Source organism: Toxotes jaculatrix, chromosome 5 (assembly GCF_017976425.1).
Source record: "Toxotes jaculatrix isolate fToxJac2 chromosome 5, fToxJac2.pri, whole genome shotgun sequence".
Classification (NCBI taxonomy): Eukaryota; Metazoa; Chordata; class Actinopteri; family Toxotidae; genus Toxotes; species Toxotes jaculatrix.
This window is the reverse complement of record NC_054398.1, coordinates 19,915,289-19,939,199: the sequence shown is the minus strand read 5'-3', so window position 1 is coordinate 19,939,199 and position 23,911 is coordinate 19,915,289. Positions and strand designations below refer to the sequence as shown.

The 23,911-nt window shown below is 40.6% G+C and overlaps 1 protein-coding gene across 4 annotated transcripts in view; it reads right to left on the bottom strand.

Moving 5' to 3' along the window:
* LOC121181882 (neuronal cell adhesion molecule-like) overlaps nucleotides 1-23,911 on the bottom strand; it is a 70,819-nt gene that overhangs the window by 2,629 nt on the left and 44,279 nt on the right. For 2 of the 4 annotated variants that reach the window (XM_041038090.1, XM_041038092.1), the window contains 24 exons: nucleotides 21,606-21,776; nucleotides 19,920-20,025; nucleotides 18,922-19,115; nucleotides 18,374-18,496; nucleotides 17,290-17,460; nucleotides 16,691-16,747; nucleotides 15,364-15,475; nucleotides 15,068-15,252; nucleotides 14,751-14,885; nucleotides 13,997-14,140; nucleotides 13,780-13,891; nucleotides 13,531-13,697; nucleotides 13,191-13,338; nucleotides 12,784-12,908; nucleotides 11,477-11,578; nucleotides 10,399-10,596; nucleotides 10,124-10,194; nucleotides 9,712-9,937; nucleotides 9,455-9,570; nucleotides 9,155-9,359; nucleotides 8,153-8,275; nucleotides 7,534-7,710; nucleotides 3,289-3,420; nucleotides 2,413-2,491 (listed from right to left, as the gene is read on the bottom strand). In XM_041038090.1, coding sequence (XP_040894024.1) covers nucleotides 2,413-2,491; nucleotides 3,289-3,420; nucleotides 7,534-7,710; nucleotides 8,153-8,275; nucleotides 9,155-9,359; nucleotides 9,455-9,570; nucleotides 9,712-9,937; nucleotides 10,124-10,194; nucleotides 10,399-10,596; nucleotides 11,477-11,578; nucleotides 12,784-12,908; nucleotides 13,191-13,338; nucleotides 13,531-13,697; nucleotides 13,780-13,891; nucleotides 13,997-14,140; nucleotides 14,751-14,885; nucleotides 15,068-15,252; nucleotides 15,364-15,475; nucleotides 16,691-16,747; nucleotides 17,290-17,460; nucleotides 18,374-18,496; nucleotides 18,922-19,115; nucleotides 19,920-20,025; nucleotides 21,606-21,690 — 3,293 coding nt within the window. In that variant the 5' untranslated portion in view covers nucleotides 21,691-21,776. Of the gene's footprint in view, nucleotides 1-2,412; nucleotides 2,492-3,288; nucleotides 3,421-4,180; nucleotides 4,343-5,919; nucleotides 6,040-7,533; nucleotides 7,711-8,152; nucleotides 8,276-9,154; nucleotides 9,360-9,454; nucleotides 9,571-9,711; nucleotides 9,938-10,123; nucleotides 10,195-10,398; nucleotides 10,597-11,476; nucleotides 11,579-12,783; nucleotides 12,909-13,190; nucleotides 13,339-13,530; nucleotides 13,698-13,779; nucleotides 13,892-13,996; nucleotides 14,141-14,750; nucleotides 14,886-15,067; nucleotides 15,253-15,363; nucleotides 15,476-16,690; nucleotides 16,748-17,289; nucleotides 17,461-18,373; nucleotides 18,497-18,921; nucleotides 19,116-19,919; nucleotides 20,026-21,605; nucleotides 21,782-23,911 lie in introns of all 4 variants that reach the window. The other 2 variants (XM_041038093.1, XM_041038089.1) reach the window with 2 other exon arrangements.

The window sequence follows — 23,911 nt, the reverse complement described above, 5'->3', positions numbered from 1 at the left end:
ATGCATGAAAAATCTGCAAAGAAAGTTTTCTTTGGATATCAGATAGTTGAAAACATTCCACATCCATGAGTTGAACATCAATGAGATAAGATCACAAAGCCCTCATAATGCTGAAATGTTCTTAAATCTAAATATAATCCAGTAAGATAATTATCAGTATGCAAAAGCATTTTCAGGGAAAAAAGCACAGTAAAGATGCAGACTAATGGCAAATTAATGGCACGATTTCTCAATGTACCACACATGATGAAGGCTTTATGAACAAATATTAAACTTGATGACAGCCGTGAAAACCTGGGATGTGTATACAGCGAGCATTTTTCTCCACAGTGACTCGACTATTCACTGACCCTCCTCACATGCTAGACTTACAGGACGATGACCCTCAAACGCTGCCCGCCTCCCCACACACACCATCATCACCCTTACCTTTCCTGAGACCTACACCCTTGGATTCGGATGAGGAGATCCAGCTGAGATCCCACACACAACACAACAGTCACTCCTAGACACGATTGCACTATGCACACACTTTAAGAGATTTTATGTGAGTGTGGCACTTTGAGAGGCACATACGCCATGTGCATGTACAGTCTGAACTCACAGTAGTATCCTCTCCTGCAGTCAAATAAGAACAGCTCAGTCGATTTAAGTTATGCCTTTATTGACATACTGTAAGGTTCCAGCTGAGCCTAATGAAACAGCATGGATATAAATTATACTCTCACAAAGGCACTATGATATTTGTACACTTTGCCTTGTGATTTATTGTCTACTGTGTTCTTTGATGTCCATTGGAGAAGTTTCCTTGCAGTGTAAATTGGCCCCTAGTTTTATCTTGTGAACTTATTGTTTGCTCTGCCTTGTGCAGAGCATACTGTAAGTTCATTTTTCATCTACATTTTTCTTATTCTCAACAAATCCCATGAAAAGACAAAGGCAAACAATCAATTAATTATACTAACAAGTGTTGACTACATGTCCAAAGCCTGACATATCTCATTCTTCTGTCCCACAGAGCTCCATTATCTTTCAAAGATTATTAATAAGACATGTATGAGCCATATGGTTGCACTGGGCGACATGTTCTTTCATTATGGGCACTGTAGTTTATTTTTAGTTGATCCCTATTACATTACACTGTCCTGTTGCTGTAAATGTATATTTAAGTTTTTAAAGATTTGACTCCTCGGGAGTCAAATCTTGTGGGAATGTGGGCTTGAAGCAGAGAGCTACAGACAAGCTAGAGAAGTTGAGAAATATTGAGAAATGGACTTACACATAATTGGTTTTGGTCTTTTCGTGAAATTTTTTGACAGTAATAAAATGTAAACTGTTGCCAGTCTTTCAGAATGACTACTATTAAAGACTGGCTACTGGCCTGTTATGGACAGTATTAACTAGTTGTTGTACACTCAGTGATGACTGCTTCCCTCGAACATGCTGATTATTTCATAATAGATCCAAATGCATCTATATACTGTATATCCATATATGAACAATAAATTCCATTCAATACATTATTGCCTAGAGCAAATTTTCATATATCAGATCTTCAAACCATGCATATCACATATTATGTATGTGTGTATATATATATATCGATATGTATTTATCACAGCAAAAAATCCATAGATTAGATTTATGTATACATAATACAAAAGGAATATAAAATATAAAAGCAAGACATCTTATAAATTGACTTATAAAAAACAATATTCAAAAATGCTAGCTATACAGAAGTAAAGTGCTTCATTTTTCTTTATTCTGCGTGCGATTGGAGAAGCAGCCGAGAGAGAGGATGCTAACAAGCATAGCTGGATAACTGCTGTAAGTTAGCAAGTATGATAGTTTCTGTGATTTTCAATCCTATCAGGGTTGTGTATGTAAGTAGCAATACACTAGGCAAAGTGTTAATACAATATATACTGTACACAGAATGTATTATGAGTAGCTTATTAGGTGGAATGGGATTTTACGATGTGTTGAAAATGAATCTAGCTTATTATTTTTTTCCTGACTGTCTTATTTTAAGTTTGAAAACATACAAACCCCCAAATCCCTTGAACCTGAAGAATCCTGCTTCTCAAATGACACCACAATGTCATATCAAGCACATACAGAGTCCAACACAAGTAGCATCCAGGATGTCCCAAAACCTAGGAAAAGAAACTCTTGTGCTTCATGGTGGCAGAAGTTCAAATGGAGGGGGCACTTCTTCTGGTTTTGAATTTCTGTTACTGGTGATCCTGGGTCATTTATTGGTCAGCTGTAAGGGTTGAGAGGAGGGAGGGAGTGCAGAGCTCCAGCCCAGCCACAGAGAGCAGATCTGGGCACAAAGCAGGGACGGGGCAGGGTTTGGTGGGTAAAATTGGCTCTGGGGACTCCAGAGGCCGGAGCACTTTCTCTCACCTGTATTCCACAAAAGTGCAGTCATCTTCTTTCATGGGTTGGAACTCTGGGTCTGTATGTGCATCCTCCTTCTCTTTGACTGGTGAGAAAAGAGGAGGCAATTTAGACAAGCCTGTAAAGATGTATGTATAATATTGCATATTGTATAGAATGATGCATTAAGTTGTTTTTATAGTGATTATGTTCATAGCTTTTCATTCTTCAGATTCAATGTGACGACAATATTGCTGCCACCATGACACCATGGTTTTGTTTAGTTTCTTGTTATGACAAGTATTTCTCATGATGTTACTACACAGCAAAGTATTCTGTTTTACTAAGAAATCTGCAATAACATGTCATTTTCTTTTCTTATATCACAAAACTTTCTTGCTAGTTCACAAAATTAACATCTCACTATCCCATCCCACTAAAATCTTCTCATTATTAAATAACAGATCAGTACATAGATTAAGAACGTTTTGATGAGAAAAGTTCTTAGATGACATAAGTCAGGATATTGTTTTAAATCTTTGTACACTGATTTTGTGAGATAACAAGAAAGTTTTGTAATTTAACAAGATTAAGTGATTATCTGTACAATGAGAAAGGTTTCAAGAGTTTGCAGTAAGAATGAGAAGATTGTGTCATTATAACATGAAAAATATCGTTACAAAATGTACGCAGCTAAAATGATAAAATAGCACTGCGGTGTGGGAGATGGCTTTCTTAAATCATAGTCTGATTAGTATGCTTTCAGTTCAAAGACAAAACAGTTTAAAATCTAATCTGAAAATCCTATTAAATGTATCTGAATCCTATTAAATGTTGCTGAAAGACATAAAGTGTGGGTTTATGTATGAGTGTGTCCATGGTGGTGTTTGAGCAACTACTCACCAGGGTATTTCCCTCCCTTATTCCTCTGGATGAAGCAGATAATGAGCAGGATCAGGATGAGAAGAGCGATAGCACACATGAGGCCAATGAACCATCCCTGAGTGGCGATGTCCACCTGTCTGCTCGCCACAGCTGGCCAGAGGAGGAGAGGAACACTTAAAATGTATGGCTGGACTATCTTTTCTCCATTGGGAAGGAAAGATAGAAACAATCATCCGCACTTACAAATTAAAACAAACATGGAATAAATGTAGTAAGTCAGCATTAAACATGTTTTAGCATTCTCTTAGTACCTACTAGTTAAGAGATTTCAGTTCATGAGTGGGTCATGATTGCTTACTATTACAAAAAAGACAACCTTCATGTTAGATGAGTTAGAAATCTCCTAGATTAAAGCTAATGGTGACTTGAACACACTGAAACTGCATTAGTAGTAAATATAGGGAATCAATCTTTGTCTCACAAGCGAACAGAAAGACAATCATAGATACACAACAACAACACGCAATAACAATTACACGCAAACACACACAAACACGGACACACATACGTAGGTCCACTGGTAATATTAGGTTGTATATAATAACACTAAACTAAACAAAATTATTTAACTTCTATATTAGGATAATATCCACTTTTCTAGTTACCACATCTACGGGACTGACTTAGTTATACTGAAACTGAACCACACAATCATGCACACTGCTGTATGCTGCCTCTATATCACTACAGAACATGCCTAGCATACAGAGCGACCACAACATATCTGTTAAACCCATGCTTGGCCAGGTTATAATTACTCAACGGCACAAACTACTACACATTCTACACACGGCACAGTGCAAGGCCAGGTCAGGCCAAGGTGGAGGCGACCGCCCACCAACTGCCTCACCTGGTACCGTGACCACTAGCTCTTTGGAGTGGTGGAGCGGCTGGTCATGGTGACCTTTGGCCACCAAACGCACCCTATAGGAGAGGCCCCCCTTTAAGCCCTTCAGCACAACGTTCTGAGAGCCGTTCACAAGCTCTTTCTGCCACTCCTCTTCACCTTCACCTGCAGGAGGGACGTTCATGAAGAGAGGTACGTTTAAGGGAGTGAACACAACGTCAAATGGGCCATGGAGGTCATGGCATCATAAGAAGTAGCTTGTTGAAAAAACATCTGGCTTAGGATTACACTATAGGCGATGCTATCTATATTAATAAATAGGAAATGGATAGTTTATTTAGTCTGTGAATTAATTATTACTGGGGCCCTGAAAGCTCAACGAACTGCAACTGAGAAAAACAACTGCAAATAGACAAGCAACATGACAACGTGTGTAGCATTTGGGAAAAAAACACACATTGAAGAAATTCAATTACAGAAACCCAAACGTGTAACAGAAATGCTACAAGTCAAAGGGACACAATGGAAATGAGTTACACAACAACTTAAGTTTCTAGGGGGTAATAAAAAGTGACGCACACTATTTATTGTCCCCTGGAAATCAGTCGTTGTGTAACTGCTTTCCATTACATTCTGTGTGACTTGGGTGACTTGGTTATTTTCTCAGTTTACCAAGTCTCACAGTACGGCTCTATCCATGTCAATGTCCAGCCAGCAGACATCTTACTGGCTGGACTGCCATGAAATTTTGCATTCATGGTGACCAGAGGAGTGATCCCCTGACTTTTCCTCTGTCACCACCATAAAGTGATCTTTAGTGAAATATCTTGGCAACTGCTAGATGGATTACCATGAATTGAAAATTTTAGTGATCCTCTGACTTTTCATTTAGCCCCACCGTCAGGTCAAAATCTCAATTTTGTTTATGACCAAATACCTGCACAACTAATGACAATCCCATCAACCTTGCTGTACTTTGTTTGGTCGTTAGTCACAAATGTTAGCATGCTAACATACCAAAGTAAGGTGGTGAGCATGGTAAATATTATACCTGCTAAACAGCAAGCTAGTGTTGTCACTGTGGTCACAGAGCCACTAACATTGCTGTAGATGTTTTCGTCATGCTGCACATGTCACATTGGCAATGATGCCTTCTTCGTCTGCTTTTGTTTTGTCTATTTGCATGTGTTTTCTTAGCTGGCAGTATGTTGAGCTCTCAGGGCCACCGTGCGTATAAATGTGGGGGGAGCTAAATATGAAATGCACTGGACTGATGATCACAAGATTATGTTTTTGATAACAACATTCTCTAAATTACTGTGATCTATGATTATGATATTCACTAACTGAGTTCATTAAACAGTAGGTGTGAGAGAGCCATACTACAACGACATAGCGCTTTCATCCTCACTGCAGGTGGATAAAAACAATGGAGAGGACTTCAGTCAAAACCAATTGGCATAACACAAATGTTTGTGCTGCTTTTTATGATGTTTGTCTACATAAGTTCCAGCGAAATTGTCATGGGAAATGCACGCGACTCTAGTCAATAACAGCACTGAGTAATTAGTGATCCAATCACAGAAAGCCTTGTTTATCACATCTGGGTCCACACTGGCAGAAGCCAACGTCAACACGACTGCCAATATTTCTATTCACCTGCACAAGCCAATAATGAAGTAGGGGTCTCTTGCCACCTGTAAGTAGAACTGACAAAAATAAAGATGTGTTGCTTTGCTTACTGTTTTGTACTATGTATTCTACATAAACGTTTTTCTCTGGGCCCCAGTACTCCCAACTGATCAGGGCCCCATCATCTCCAACCGAGGAGCTAACATTCCGAAAAGGACTCGCAGGCCGCGCTGAGCACACAAGAGAAAAGACAAGCATCATGATTGGTCTGTTGGTCAAAAGACAATCCAATAACTGGCAATTACATGCTTTGATTTAATTATAGTCCCATTAAATTCTATTAGCATAACTGAATCTAAACCCTCGCTGCTTACACAATAGCAATTTCAAATCAGAACACTAAACCGACAAAAGAATAAAGAAAGCTGATCATGTGACAAATCGGTCATGTAGTGAGCTACTATCGCAGCAGTATCTGTACCCTTGTGGGGCGGACGGCGTGCAGGAGACCGTGCAATGGGATGAGAGGTTTGGGTGTTTCCTGTAAACAACATGGAAAGGGGTAAAGACCGCACCACACACGAGAGACACACACACAGACACAAACAGTTTCCACAGGCAGAGACACGACAGACGCTGAAGTCATTATGCACGCTTCACACAGTTCATTGGCATGCCAAGCAAAGCCTTGCCATGCAGCAGGAAGCAAGTGAGAAGGGGTCAAAGTCACCAAAGGCACTTAAAGAAATGCAGCCAAGCGCTTTGAAAAGACTTGTGTAGTTTTATCACATGACATTAAAAAGGCATACATCACATGGCATCTTTATCGATGTAGCTTTGAACTTTCCCCAGCTTTGAACTCAGTAGAGCGTTTAGGTGGGAAGCAGAATTTGCAAGAGGCGAGGGGAAATTGCTCAAATCATGAGGAGTGCATGCTTGCGGTGGGGTTTTGAAGCTATGGCTGTGTCTGTAAAACATGCAACAGTCTGATAGCCCCCCCCCACCCACACAGGTGGCCGTGCTGTGTAATGTAAGAGTGAATTAAATGTAAGATGATCGGTCTGCAGTTCCATAACAGAATGGGGAACCTTTTTAACAATGCAACTGGATCACACTCATGTTCCACTAAACACGGACAAGGATGAAGAACCTGTGCACAACATGCTATGTAAAATATGAAAAATAAAAATGCTATGGAATAATGTGTATTATACTTTACACCAAACAATTTAACATATGTCACATAAAAAACAATCTGAGGCAATATAATTTTTTCACTATTCAACTGATTATTTGGTCCATAAAATGTCAGAAAAATGCTCATCATCATTTTCCCCCAAGCTCTTTAAATTGAATGTTGTGTCTATGTAAAACAGATAAAACCAGCAAATTTTCACATTTCAGAAGCTGCAATCAAACGGAATCTTTCATCTTAACCCATCAATCACCCTGATGAAGGTAAGATCATCGAAAATGATGAATAAATTATGTCGTACTGAAGAGTTGTGTGATGTGCTTTCATTTAGCTTGGACATGAGTATAAATCAAACATACAATCTGTAGATTAATGCAGAGTTTGGATACCCTTTACCATTGCTCACTCTTACCTGAATTATAATAGGAATTATATTAATCAACTTAAATATATGTCTAGCTTTCCAGCTGAAGAAACATGAATGCCATTTAGATCATTTTCTGTTAGTCGTCTACATTTGTTTACTTACCTTCATCCACGATGGCGACAGCTTCCTGAGAAATGGCTGGGCCTGCTCCACTGACTGTTTTCGCATTCAAATAAAACTTGTAGCGTGTGCTGTACTTGAGGTTGGGCAAAGTGACTGAGGTCTCATTGGCGAGCAGGGCCAGCTCCTCCACTGGGCCCAGCTCATTGGAGTTATTGACTACAGGGGTGAAGGGGTCGGGTGACAAGAATAATGGGATGGAAAGGTGTGGAAGTTGGGAAGTAGTAAAGGTAAGTTGAATAGAAGTAAGAGGAGGAGGGGGTCGTAGATGGGGTTGGAGTGTCAATAATGAGAAAGGTGGAAATGAAGGCATTTGGAGCACAGAGGTGTAGGGTTCAGGAGCAGAAAGTGGGAGTGAAAAAAGTTGATTTGTTAATTTGTGTTGTTGTAATTTAGGCAAAATAACTTGTTTGAAATGCTCTTTGACTATTCAGACCCTTTCTGTCTCATAATCTGAGGATGGCAGTACAAGACATGAAAAAGAATGACATACAAATCTACAAACTACATGACGGAAGGTGACATTAAACACTGGGCAAAGATACAAGCGCTCACTGAGGCCCAGTGCTATGATCAGTTTTAATTACTTTGAAAGCCTCACCTGGCTGATATCTGAGGGTGTAGCCAGTGATGCGTCCATTACGATCATGAGGAGGACTCCATTCAAGGGTTAAAGAGTCCAGGTTTGAGTTGGTGACCATCAGGGAAGTAGGAGCCCCAGGCACTGTGGAAAAAAAATAAATCACAAGTTTGTCAAAATAAAGCTAAAGAGTGTTACAAAATAATATTTTAAATGAATGAATTTTAAATGAATGATTGAAGACGCAGTATCTGAGACAAGGATCTCAGGGTTTTATTTTATGCAGATTGCAGAATGTTAATACTTAAAGTCCCCCTCCCCTCAAAAATGAGTTTTGCTCATTGTTCCTTCAGTTGGATATTTGACCCTCTCATAATAACGTGCAGAGAAACCTGCAGCATTTTTCAGTGAATTAGGAGATGCCTTGCATCCAGAAGTTAAACTTTTGAAATGAAAAATATATGTAAATCCACAGATTCTGGGTTTTTCAATAAAGGAGAAGAAGTATATGTAGTTTTAAGAATTTCTAGCTTGTGTGTATGTGTGTGTAAAAGACATATCAGTTACAAAAACTGAATTAACTTGTCCAGTTTTTATTTATAACATCAACTATAACCAGGGTTTTATAACTGAATGCATGTTACATTTTAAAACTTTATCACCATATGAGTTTCACCATCACTGAAGAGCTTGAGCTATAGATGGAAAATAGTCAATTTTTATTTAATAACCATTCATAATATATAAGGCCAAATGTCTGTTCCAATATGCAGTTTTATAATATAATAGAATTATAATACAGTCTTGTGTTTTATTGTTAGCAGAGAGTTGTCTCTGTTTGCCTTTGGATCACCGACTGTGGCTTTAATGCTTGACAATACTGTGGGTTCCATGTACTCCAGATGAGTTAGTGGATAAACTCAGAATAAGTCAAATTAAAATGTTAAAAATTCCAGTTGTCATATGAAAAACAGGAAAAAGGACAGACAAAGAGCCATAAAGGGTGTGCATTCCTTCTCTTACCTCCTTCTGGTGTCTCAAACTGCTGGGTGGGGCTTGGGGGTCCCTCTCCTTTGCCATTATAAACTCTGACATTGAAGGAGTAGACACTGAAGGGGTGCAGACCAGGTAGCATGCCGTGGGTGTGGTTCCCACTGAAGGTCAGGATCAGGTTCTCCATATGATGGGGGTTGTGTTTATGGAGGCTGCGCTCTTTCCAGTAGTACACCTAAAAGATACAGATCTTGTACAGTAAGCATTGAGGGTATCTATGTGTCTAATGTTTGGTGGGACTGGTGTACATGTTCATCTGTTGTACTGCACCTTATATCCTTTGAGATGTCCCCGTATTAATTTATGAGGCACAGGATCCCAGTGCACCTCTGCCAGAGTGCTGTTCAGCACCACGGCCTGAACATTTTCTGGAGCTGCTACTGGCACTGTACAACACAACAAGGAACACAAGATCAGCTCAATACAAAAGCGAACATACTGAGTAAATGCTATAGGTCACACAGCTTAATGCATGACCCCAGGCTTTTGCACAAAGTATTTTTTTTTTAAGAGTGGGTCTAACTCACAGTCCTCCCCTGAGTAGCCGTGGGCAATAGCTGGGTCAGGCCCTTCTCCGTGGCTGTTTGCAGCTTGAACTTTTATCTCATAGGGAACAAATGTGGGTGTTCCAGACACAACAAACTTGGAGTTGTTGGCCACGGTCACTGTGTTCCATTCAGTGTCCACTGCCTTCTGCCTCCACATCACTTTATAATGAAGCCCTGGGCCATTAGACTGGAAGCCTGACAGTGGCTGCAGAAGAGAAAGTTTTAATGATTTAGTGATTTTCTATTGTGTAATGTATGATTTTGGTGGCTGATAATAAAAAGAGAAATTCTGAAAAGAAGAACAATGGAAAGTTCATAAGTTTCATGGTGGTCCCCGGACAACATTAAATGCCTCAGGACTAAAATTCACAGCCTTGTACAACTTTGTTACCTTCCACGAGATTACAAGATTGTCGTGTTCTGTTCCAAATCCCTGCACACCTGTTGGGTTCATGTCTGGAGCTGAAAAATATATCAATGAAGACAAAATGAAAGCTTCAGATCAACATACTAATTCGTCTCTGCAAGGGGACATTCAACAAATGCTGATGTGTATACTATCTTACTTTGATATGTTTACTTATAAAACAGCTTTGATTGTCAAGATCCATTAATTTACAAGTGAAACTTCATGAGGCACCTAGAAACAAGAAGCTGAGTCTCTACCTGCAGGTTCTGTCTTGTACATCCTGGAGGGGAAGCTGGCGCGGCTCAAACCCACAGCATTGAGGGCCAAAACTCTGAAGGTGTAGTGGACATAGGGGGACAGTTTGAGATGAGCTGTCGTCTTGGTTCCAGGGACCTCGGTAAGATTATGCCAGTGACCGCGGTGGTGCAGTGAGTCTTCGTACTGGATCAGAAATTCTGTGTAAAATGAAAAAAAAAAAAATACAAGTACTGTACATAACTGAACAATTTCTACATGATCTGACAGTACATTCGCAAAATGCCCTCAAGCTTTATTTGGATACTGTATCTCAAAGAGCAAAAAGTTTGCTAAAATATATTTAAATACGCTTCTTTCAGCCGTGCTCTGAGACGGTGGAACAATGAGTGTTCCCAACATGCTGTCAACACTAATAGACAATGAAGTAACACACTACTGCACTCATGGTTTGAAACTTTTCTATGAATATTCTGCTATTTTTTATGCTGTGAAAACTTGTCAAGATTGAAATTCACTGTAATCACTGAAATGAAACTACAAACGTTCAACATTCCCCAGCCTGCAGGGAGTGTTGTTTTTCTCCTCTTTTCATTTTTTCCAGTGACTTTTGCAGACTACATTATTGATTGACTGTAATTAAGAAGACTCAAGATTCTTTTTAATTCCGATTTTGTTCTCAGATCCCCACTCTCTGCCTAGGAGAGTCAGCTAAAAGACATGTAATGAATTAGTGGGATACTCCTGCTATTCAGCCTCTAAGTTCCATAATGTTGTGAGGTAATGGTCGAAACTGAAGCAGCAAAGGCAGAGATATCCTGACTTGTACTCCTTGGCTAGTAATCCAAAAGCGCTGGATCCTACATTTACCATTAGACGACATAATAAAGCTGTTTTCACATGCTGAATATTGATCCTCGTGACTGAACTTTATATATGAAAATCAGCAGTGACCCTTTAAAAACTGCTTCCCAACTTTCAGTACAAAACAGAAAGACACAGATACAGATACAAAGTACCATCCTCACCACACGCACATACACACATACACACACACACACACACATACACACGACATACTCTGAATAGGACTGTTATGTTCATCCCCAGGGGTCCAAGTGAGCTGAACACTCCTCTTTTTCTGGTCCGTCAGCTCCAGGTCAGTTGGGGGGTCAGGGTGCTCTGGAGAAGAGGCATCACAGGCAGCAACATTAACATTAACATTAACACATTGTACTGCAATGGCATTCACAGTGACTTCACATTATGGTTACATAACAGGAAGGATTCATACCATAACAAGATGAAGCAAAAACCAAAACAGGATATCTGGGTACATTAATCTGTTTTCATAATACGATAATAATAATAATAATAAAGGCTAAGCATGTTGGTACAACCAACCACACCTTTCAGTTACCCCTCTGTTTCTTTACATCTTCTATTTGAGAATGTCATTTGCCCTGTGATAAACATGCAGACACTACATCATGCATATGAAACGACTGATGCTCAATGTGAGCATCTTCCATAATCACTCTGCATGAAATCAAGTCTCAGGCTCACTAGAGAGGCTGAACTGATGCTCATGTTTTGGAATTGCAATGATAAAGTAAAATGCATGCTTTGAAAAAATGAGTGACGAGGAAATGGTGCATTTGAAAAGATCTCAAGTGGCGCAACGGAGAGATGTTTGCTTTACAAATTGTCTTTTCATTGAAGCGTGAGAGGAAATTGCTTCCCCTTTGGCTAAATGTTTAATTTTTGCATCACTGCTTTAACACATCCAAACTTACAAAACTTGCAAAAATTGAAAAACGTACAATTAATTACAAAAAGTTATATTAAAAAAACACTTGAAAGACAAACAAATCAATGCTGGTAAATTAAAATTAAAACAAAAAAAAAATTGAAAATGCTCTGTGATTGCCAAAAACAAACAGAATCTTCAGGCCACAACATGCTTCACTTAACAGAAACATCCAACGAACAACACAAGCCCATGTCAGCAGAGCACATCTGGGTGCTCATGCACTGTAGGTTTACCGTAGACAACAGCTGGTTCTGGTGTGGCCTCTGCCAGGTAGGGGGGCAGGAGTGAAATAGGGAGTTTAGTGGTCAGTCAGCCATAAGAAAACAAAGAAGATTATCTGGCTCGCTAAGAAGGCAACAGTTAAATATTCATGCTGCTGACAGGATAGCTGATTAAATCCGCTCCAACCCTCTTAAGTAAACTCTCAGGCAATTAACCTTGAAGGGCTGAAACGCAATCTGTTGTGTGAGTTACTGGACAGATTCACTTTTCTGGGAAGAGCTGAGATAGTGTGAGGTTACGCTTTAAAAATCAGTCAGTCAGTGAAATATAGCTTCTGCAAAACCGTACATACCAACAACAGTGAGCTCAGCGCTGGCTGAGTCATGGTCCAGAGTGGTGTTCATGATGCAGGTGTACACGCCCGCATCGTTCTCTGTCACATCAGTGATGGTGAGACTGTCAGAGTCTACAATTAATCTGTAAACAAAGCAGTTCACACAGACAGATTAGCACCTCCAGATTATATATAATCTTATAGTTATTTAACTTGTTTTACAGCCAGACAGCTAAACTTGGAATAAGAACCCAAGCCAGTACAAAATACATCAATATACTGTACACAACAGAAAAATCTCATTTAAGTTAAGGAGGGTAAACAAATGCAGACAAGATCCATTACATCTGGTGCAGAATGACAGCAAACACAGGGTTAATGGTCTCGAAGGTGAGATGTTTCCAATGGTGAACAACAGCTCTGACCTTTCATCATCAGGGAGCTCTCCATCGTCTTTGAGCCAGGTCATGGTGGGAATGAGTGAGGGGTCGTGTTTCACTTTACACTCAAACACCACAGACCTGCCCCTCTGCACCACTTTGTACTCCGGCTGCTTCAGGATGCGGGTGGGCTCTGATGGAAGGTGAAGGGACAGTCAAAAGTGAATACATTCGATAATCAAAACTATAAACCTGATCAGTATTCTACATGCCACGAGTTTGGAATTAGGCTATACTTTAAAGCTACACACTGTAATAACAATAACAGTGCGCTAGTTACTTGAGTACACTCCCAGACTTATTATTACAACAGAAATATTCTGACCTTTGACCTCCAGATAGACGTGGTTCTCATAGATACCAAGGGTGTTTCCAGCCACACAGGTGTATTTGCCGCTGTTCTGGGCCTGAGCTATGTGAATTTCTAAAGTCCCGTTATCAAGCTGGATGTAAGGGTCTCCGTCCAGGGTGCTGGACCGACTCTCTTTGAACCTGAGGAAACAGACGAAAGCACTTTGAGCTGCTGAAGAAACATGATACCACTCTTTCCTCTGTTAAATGTTCATTAACTCACCATGTAATTTTAGGGATGGGTGACCCAAAGGAAGCGCAGTCTAACAGGGCCCGGTGATTTTTGATGACCTGGTAGACTTTGTTGGCTGCTGTCAGCACTCTGGGTGGCTCCGCTGCAGTGAGGCAGCAGCAATTATTGACATGGTATTACACTCCAGACATCAATGTAAATGGAAAACAGCATTCAAGTACAAATTGATCTAGTGTAATGAACTTACAGAGGACATTGACAAAGGCGTTGGACAGGAGGTAACCATAGTCATTGGAGACATTACACTGGTAGACGGCGCTGGATCCTGTCTGTACATCAGTGAAGATGATGGTGTCGTCCTCCACCTTTCTGCTAAGATCTTTAGGGGAATCTGTTCATGAATAATAGGGGTTTATAAGATGTAAGTCTGGCTTTTTGAATTTTGGTTAAAGTCAAAGCATGTACAAAACAGCTAACTTTTGATTTGGGCTCTCATTCCTTCATCCAACAAGAGCTGTGTATTGCACTTTAATTCTTTTTCAAGAGCATTTTGCTGAATTTCTGGTGCTAAAGCAAAAATTCACTGTTCTGGGAAAAATGCCTATTTGCTTTCTTGCTGAGAGTTAGATGAGAAAATAGATACCACTCTCATGTCTCTACGCTGACAAGAAAGCTGCCACCAGTTAGCTTAGCTTAGCATAAAGACTGGAAACAAGGGAAGCAGCTAGCCTGGCTCCCTTTAAAAATCAGCCTACTCATCTCTAAAAATCAACAATTATCACATCATATCTTGTTTGTTTAATCTGTACAAAAAGAAACAAAAAGTTTTCTAGATAAAAATTCTTGTGTGCATCACTGTCATCAGGCATTGTAAATTTCCAACAACATCCATCCCTGAAAATAATGCTATGCACTGCCAAGGTATCTACAAATCTGTGGAAAAAAATGGGAAATTTTCAAAGCAGAGTGAGTTTTAGTCACAAGGAACAGGCTGCACTTACTCTCTATGGGGATTCCATTCATAGACCAGGTGATGGTGGGTTTGGGCGTGCCACTGGCCCTGCAGGTCAGCACACCATTCTCTCCTGGAGCTAGGACAAGATTCCTGGGAGGGCCACTGATCCAATATGGAGCAGCTGAAAATAGAACAGAAGGCTAGAGAATTAATCACTGAACACGCTGCCCTGTTGGCATCTGTGCATAAATCAATTATGAGACACAGGAAGAGGGAGAATGAAGTGACAGAAAGAAGGAGTGACTGTGCCGCCACATGGAGGTCTGGCCTGATTGGATACTGTGCATTTCATCACTGGCACACCTTTGACTGCGACACGGATGGTGTGGTGCACTGAGCCGAGCACATTCCTGGCAGTGCAGCGGTAATCTCCTGCGTCTGATTCCAACACATTCACAATACGCAGTGTCTTCTGGTAGTGCAGGAAGGATGTGCGCTTGGCCGGCAGATCACCACTCACTTTGGTCCAGGAGATTTCAGGGGTTGGCCTGGATTCAAGGAGGAAGACAGAGGGGAAAGGCAAAAGGTGACGATTACTCTTGAACAGGTGGGAACTTGAGGCTTTCAGGACTAAAGCAATGGTGGATTCTTTCACTTACAGTCCCTCTGCAATACACTCCATCTCCAGCACCTGTCCTCTCAACACCATCTTGGCACTGGACAAACCAGATGGGGTGAGGAAGGTTGGCTTCCTCTCATCCACGGGGTCCTCTATAGTCACGCAAACACACACGTAGATTCACAAAGAAAGATGTTACCTTCTCTTCTGAAGGTCCAGGCCCAAATCAGGCCCTTCACAGTCACAGTCCTTCCCTCACTGTACTCTGGGGTATGATGAAACCTATTTTCTACAACGGGTCTGCAGTGTTCGGGCACTAATCCACCTCATTGCAGACTACAACACCCATATTTTATGGTTAGATGTAAATTTTATTGCCATGTTGTGTTTTAGTGAACTGCTTTCTGTGGGTGTTTATTGCCAATTAATTGCCCTCTGGGGTTATTACAGAGACTAAAATGAACTTAACATAAAACTGAGAACTAAAGACATGAAGATTGCTTTCTGTTGCTGAGTTAGCACAGAAGTAATCTGATAAACTGAAAATAAAAAAATCAAAGTAAACGTTTATGATGATGGCTGTCATGATAAATCAGCACCCTGACATGAGAGTGATCTAATGAGAGTAGAACTGGCATGTTTCGAGTTAACTAATGTGTGGAATTGTTTAGACAAACAAAAGTGAAGACCTTTTAAGAAATGACAAAACAAAGTGAGGTGAGAATAGCTGGTGACAGGAAGATTAACAACTAGGTGTGCTCTAAAATTAGGCAGTGCAGCAGGGAAAGAGTGATTTTAGAAATGAAGACTGCAGCTGGCTGTTTGACAGAGGCAAAGCAAACAGAAAGGAGAATTTTAACATATCTATACTTTAAGGACTTGCGTTTGCATCAAATGAATTGTTTATCGTCTATTGATTAAATTTGTAATGTGTACAAATTGTTACCTAATTATTTTTAATTAATACGTACTTTATCTTTTCAGAGCTCTGTTCTGATTTTCAAGACTGTACCGATGTTGTCCAAGTTAAGAAGCACAGGCGATACAGGAATCATCATGCAGTGCTAATTTAAGCAAATCATGGGAGGAAGTGAATAGTTATCAAAGGGGTTTCGATTGGATAGAGCGGGAATGAAGGTAGGATAGAGCATTGACTTGGATTCTTGGGTTTAAAGGTTGGTGTTAGTGGGTAACAGTTCTATGTTGGGGGTAAACACTAGAGGGTGCCAGATCCCACCCCTAAATAAATCAGTGTAATTGCACAAAGCGTTGGGGTTGTCAGGATGAAGGGTTAGTGTTAGTGGGTTAAGAGCTAGAGTTTGGAGCACTAGGTTGGGGATTAAACACTAGGGGGTGCCAAAACTCACCACTAAATAAATCAGTGTCATTGTAAAAAGCTGCCATTGTGTCATTGATTGCATCCACTGTAACACAACAGAAAAATCACACACCACAAATTGAAATCATCAGAAAAAAAACCCACATGCTTTGACAAATTAACATGAAATTAAAACTGACAGAACAAATCTTGAGATTCTTTAAAAGTCAGAGATCAGGAATGACTGTCACAAGAATCTAGTGGGAACAGTCTGCCGGCATCTCAACTGCGAACGCTAGACTTGATGAGAGCAGTCTTTGTTGTTGGCGCAGAGTGCGTATACAGAACATCTCACACAAGATGAACGCATGCTTGGCAGATAGAGCAGGGTGCCTGACAATATGTCTTTTCAATGGGACGACGACCACTGGCGTCTCTGAGGATGGTATTAGAGATAGGAAATGATGTTTCCCTCCTACACAGTCATGCTTACACATACTGCTGTAAGTGAACTGCCTTTCATGCACTAACACACACACGCACATACACACACGCACAAACTGTCACTCTATTCGTCTCAGTCATGCTAGCTCATTAAGCCAGCAGTGGATTTCTTCTCATCACACACAGTCAGAGAGTCAGACTTACGGTTGAAGACCTTGACGGTGATTGGTTGTTTCTGCTGGATGGTCTGTGTGTGTGGGAAGCGGGCATAGCAGATGTAGTCGTTCCTGGAATCCTCTCGGAGTACATTAGAGAAGTAAAGGTCTCCATTCAGGGACTGGGACACCCTGCTGCTCTGAGGCAGCCTCTGGAAATCTGAAATGTACAGCAATGTAAAATACTCTGAAGTGTACAGCTCTTTGAAGGTCCAGTTCATCAAAACACTAGTTTCATTGGCACTATTTTCTCCAGAAGAAATACCCCCCACTGATAGAGTATTCTCTTGATTATCCACAGTCTCAGGGAAGAAATGTTGTGGTTGCCTTTGACGAATGAAAACCATAAATCACCTTATCACTTCTATTGTATTGAGATGGAAGCATAAATCTCAAGGGCAGAGTTTTTAAAAGAAATTAAACTAAGCTGCTGATCCCATCACCAGGTCTGCTCAGTAGCTGCTCAGGCGCTTTCATTTATATCACAGGATTGTCCTCAGCAGACGGAGCTGCCCAGGTCTGATGAAGAAGCAGATATGATACAATCGAAAGCTCCAGAACAGCTACTTAGTGGACACTGTGACCAGGTTGTTTTTGCAACTGCTGTCTCCATTGTCAAGAATGAACTTTTAATCTCAATTCTTAAGTGGAAGAGAAGTCTTTAAACTACTTAGAAAAATGGAAATTTGAACATCTACATTTTCATGACAAGTGGGAAACTCCTTCTGAGGAAGACAGCGTGATGTGATCAAAAGCTACTGAATGGCCCTTGTAGTTTTGTCAACTAAAGCCGAGTCTGAATTGCTAGATGCTACTAGAGGCAAGAGAAAAAATATGCTTTTTTTTTGCAGCAAGGATGAACTGATCCTTTAATATATAATGTCCAATTAAGTGTGGCACTGAGTGTAATTACAATAAATATACAGAACAGAAGGTAGAGAGATGATAACTTATGAATGGCAGAGGCACAGTGTTTGCACAACTGAGATTAAGTCTTTTTTGTCAGCAACACTCTTTTATAGAATGTGTTCAATTATCATGTGCATGTGCAGCTTTGTGTATGAAGTGCTCACTATTGTCCATCCAGAATATAATGGGGGGAGGCAGGCCAGCGGGGGGTCGACACGGCAGCACCAAGGACACACCCTCCTGAACGACGATTGGCTTGATTTTCTCCTTTGACCACAGTGGAGACCCTGGATTGGTTGGAAAAGGAAACACACATCAGTGGATGAGCAGTCTCATAATTTGTGTAGTGAAATATTTCCCATATTTCGTGAGTGAAATATGGGTTGCTAATGGACTGTTGCTGACATGATGACAGAGGTGACGAGGCAAGGCGAGAGGGATAATGCCTAACTGAATGACAATATGCTAGAGGAAAAATACAAAGGGACGCTCAGCTCTATCCACTAAGTCCAGCGAAATCAGACATGCTGCTTTCTGCATGCACCTTTACCTTTCAGGAGTGCTCTTAAGATGGAAAATGCAACTTAATTGTTTGAGAAAAAGAAAAAAAAAAGGAACTGATTTTATATGATGTGAGATATGCATGGTTTTCAGAAAATGGAGAAAAGAGAAATGAAAAGAGAACTAGTATGATAGTCTGCACGGAGCTTACTGGACTGTCGTATGACTATGTTGTGGGAAACAGCAGTTCCATGTTTGTTTCTTGCTGTGCACTGATACACCCCTTCATAGTGTTCGGCCTTTTCTCTGCTGATGTCCACCACCAGGGTCCCAGAGTGGGGTCTCATGATCACGTTGGTGTCTTGGTCTACGTCAAAGTGGGTCCCATTTCTCGTCCAGGAGAAACTGAGACAGACAAAAAACAAAAAAGGGCAGTGCCATAAGCTAATATTCTCTCATAACAAATTGTTTGATGAAATCTTGTAATCGTATTTCAATCACCAATGACAGTTTAGCAACAACTGAATCAGTGTCAATCAAATCTGGTTAAACCACACCCACACAGTCTGGATGAAGCAGATTGACTTAAACCTCCTTCCTCTCCCTCTTTTTCCCTTAACTTTGATTGTTGCTTATTTAGTCATGAATATTTAATGTTTAGAAAACTTTAAATTCAAGTTTTCCAGTACTTTAAAATAGGCTTTTAAAAGATTTGGGTGTACAAACTCTGTACGTTCCGAACTTCAGTTCTTCAAAAGGGGGTTATGATATGAGGGTTACATAAGACTTTGGGATTAATGTAACAGTTTATTTGGGTAAATCGAAGTTTAAGGGCTAAGAAATGTATTTTGTCAGTGAGCTGCCTACGAACGTGTGTGCAGGCAGTGTTGGTGCCAGCAAATTAATTATGTGTTACACTAAGATAAATAAGGAGGATGGCATAATTTGGAGCAAAAGATTCAAAAGCATTAGCAAAAACAAGCCTCTGGCAAGGGCAGCATGTACAGGAATAAAAACATCATCTTTATTTATTATAAAGTTTGAATAAACCAACCATGAACTTTACCCATAATAATTAAGACCGAATTCCTGGAGACCTCCTGTCAGCTGAGGCCGTTAACTGATGGTGGTGGTTGAATCCACGACTGTAATATTTTTTCTTTTTCTAACTGTATTGTGAATGTTAAACCACAGTTCACGGATTCCTACCTGGGATGAGGCTTCCCCTTCGCCTCACAGTGGATTATAATGTTCTCTCGTGGGTCGATGATGTAATCCATGGGGGATTGGTGAGTTATGGTCGGTGGCTGGGGCACTAAAGGCGATCAGAAAGAGAAGGATATTTAATCATGACCTTTCCTGCATAACTAAGCCTTTTTCTGTTGCTGCATTGACCACACAAGCAGTCGTTAAACCAAACCAGACGGCTGTTTGCTGACAGACACAAAAAAAACCTCTCAACATGTACAGAAGCAAAAAAAAAGCATGCAGAACGCTCAGGTACATTTCACTTTATTGTAATGATCCGACGCTTAATGTATTCCTGTCAGTGCCGGGGAGATAACTAATGGACTATGACAAAACAAATGATATAAGATGCTCATGCTGTTTGCAATATTGCTCTGCAAAAAAAATGCTCTACCGCTGCTGACACACACAGAACGAAAACAGCAAACAAAGAAACAAAGGGATCAATGCATGCAATATACGCAAGTCCACTGCAAATCACACAGACAAAATCTAATACAAAAATATAGTCAAAAAGATCAAATATAACCCTTAGAGCACAACAAAAAAAAAAACAAAAAACACTGCTAGCAAAATCTCTGCAGTGAATTCACACTGGTATGAGACTTACATTTTTCCAGAACTTTAGAGTTTTCCCCAAGAATCAGCAAACAAGAAAGAAGAGTTGTGACAATTAAGAGAACCAGAACATTAGTGGGGAAAAATATCTTCCTGCATTATTTGTGCCTCTGAATAAGGTTTGGACGAGGCCAGTTCCCAGATGAGGAATGTCAGCCTCCAGTGGTGAGCAGCTCCAACCAAACAATATCTAAAAGATCTACAGCAGCAGCACAACAGGCTGCAGGGCTGGAGGACAGATTGGAAAACTCTTTTCTTTTCCACATTCGTCAAAATGAGGAATACTGTGTCGACCTGTTCGCTTCATAAAAATAATGCAACAACATATAAAGTTTCCTCCATTAACAAAAAATTAACTTTTAAAAAAATACAAGGAATATGGCTTTAGTAATAGACAGAGTAAACTAGACGTAAATTACATATTGATACACTGACAGAATAAATGTAGAGCTGAAGCCATGAGTTTATCGACAGAAGATTCATCTGCAACTGTTCTGATAAATGAATAATTGTTTCAGTCAATTTCCAGCAAAAATTCAAATCATCTGCTAGTTCCAATTTCTCACAATGTGTTTGTCACACACAGTAAATGTATAAATATCTTTAGGTTTTAGACTGGTCAGATAAAAAAGAAAGTAACCTGAAAACATCATGTTGAGCTCTGGAAAGTTACAATAAGCATTTTTCACTATTTTCTAAGATTTTGCAGTTAGCTGCAGCTCTAAACGAAAGGAATAGTTCCACATTTTGGCAAAATTCTTAGTCACTGTCTCGCCAAAAGTCAGATGAGAGGCTCAACAACACTCTCATATCATGCGCCACGTTAATTTCCGAGAGCCCAACTGTTCAACCATCACTCTAAAACCCAAATATATTGAGTTTGTCATATGTGAAACATCACATTTGAGAATTTAACTTTCTGCCTATTGACTAATTAATCTCTTAAAGATAAAACTTATATCTAACATCAGTCGATTTACACTCGCTTGGGTCTGAATGTGTTGTGTGGTGTGTGTCCTGTTGCCTTACGGTCTAGTGGGACCTCCAGCGTGGTGGCGAGATGTCCCATTAACAGCACCAGCAGTGCTACGTCCATCCTCCTCCTCTCCATCATCGGTGTGTGACGCGAAGGTCTGCCCCCAAAAAAAGTGACGCCCGGCCTCTCTGCTCGGTCACACTGTCTGAGGACACGTGCGCGCTCTAAACTACAGGGAGAGGAAGACAGAGAGAAAGGGCATCAAAGATAAGAGGATAGAAAAAGGAGCAGAGATTACTGGGCTGAATAGCACATCCAGTTACTGAGACCATCAATCATAATACAGAGTTTGTTCTATTTTCTCATCAGCTGCTGAGAAAGAAACAAAGAGAGAATGAGCCGGACAGACACATATAGCTCTGGCCACAGATTGATGTTGGTTGCCATGCAGTGCAGTTTGCTGGAAGCTATCTTTTTGATCTAGTGCACTCCAATAGGGGCCGACGCGGCCCACATGGGCTCATTTTGCTCGGCTAATCACTGCCGCAGCCACGATGCCATTAGGCTTCTCTGCCATATCGATCACATCAGCCGACAATCAGATGACAAGCTAAGGGACAAGGCAAGAGGACATATCACTCTCAGCTTTATCTGTTTGACTGACAGACAGGCTGACTGACTGACTGAGCCACCAGCAAACTGATCTGCACTGAGGTCAGATTTCAGACTATCATACTTTCATGAGATTGTTGTAGTATGAAACGTGTGATGGGACTGATCTTATATCTCTGACATCTTAGTAGACGCCGTTCAGTGGGGCCAGGTGGTAAAAGTTCAACAGGGTGATCAGGTTCAAGCAAGGTGACTTGTTTGCAGGTTTGAACAAACTGATGAAAGCCTAATTGGCCATTGATTAATTGTTAATTAAGTGAGGATTTTCCTCTGTAACACAATGTTCAATCTAATTATGCCTCCATCACAACTTTAGTGTTGCACAGTGGATACACTATGAATAGACAGAAATGTATGTATTAAACATACCAGGTCAAAAAAAAACCTCTCTTGTCCAGGCAGCTCAGTGTTCTTGTATCACACCTTCATCCAACCAGAAGCAATTATTTTTTGTTAAAAAATAATCACTGTCAGGGTCATCACGACCACGATGTAATCCAAGCTTCAGAGAATAATAATAACTACCGAGTCAAAATGACTTTGCTCCATTTAATTTATTTTCATCTGCATAATTCAGCACTGTCACGATGAAATGATCAGAATAATTCATTATTTTTATATGAATGTGAGCACAGCTTGCAAATGATGGATAAAAGAAAACAGAACTTAGGAGGAGTCGTTTTCTGTCTTTTTAAAACTGCTGCCTGACCTGTTTTTATCCTGCTCGCCTGCCAAGGCATCCGCAGGCACAGTATTAAAATGTCACAGCTTAATTTAGAGCTCAGGCAGACTAATTTGCTGCGTTATCACAAAATCACAAATTTGGGATTTTAATGCCGGTTACTGTATGAGAGAATCAAACCGAGCCCATTAAAGCTGGAGCTACATGTACAGCTCTCCTGCCTTCGGGTGTGGGGTGGGTCAGAGCTGCAGATGAGGTGGTGGAAGCCGTGTCTAGGACCAAAGGCTAGACCGCAAAGCAGTCAGACCCTGGCCTGGTCCTCCTTCGGGAACTGATATATTTGTTAGTGCTGCCCTGCAGTCATGATTCAGTACTGGCCCCAGAGCCGGTGTCTGGTAGCATGGGAAGAGACCAAGGCTAATGTCTGCTGCCCCCAGCTTCCACTACACCTCTCAAGGGAGGCCCTGTATTATTCGCCTAGGGCACCCAATCACAAAGCCGTGTACGCCATCCGACAGCTCCATCTTGGGATTTCACATAAAAAGATCTGGGGAGGAAGGGGGGGGGGGGGGGGGGGGGGGGGGCAATTTTATCAAGCTCATTTGCAGGCCGCAGGCAGGGGTGCTGAGCCTGTTCTCAGCAGAATACCTGCATCAGATTCTCGCCTTCAATGTTTATTTTCAACTTGCTATGTTTCAACTTGCTATATTTATGATCAGGTGTCATTTATGCAAAATCCATTCATGATGATGACTAAGGTATTGTACAACCAAACCAATTCTGCTGATGTAAAAAAGTTATTAATGCCAAGAGAACTATACTTTGAAAAATAAATAAACAAAATAAACAAATAAATATATATATATATATATAAAGTACATCCTGAACTTGGAAATGCACAGTCTCAAATGAAGTGCAAAGAAAATATAGCCCTGTGACAGCTAGAGAATAAATGTGTTAATTGTGAATTTTATGGTGAATCCCCGAAAGCCTGGTGATTCTTAT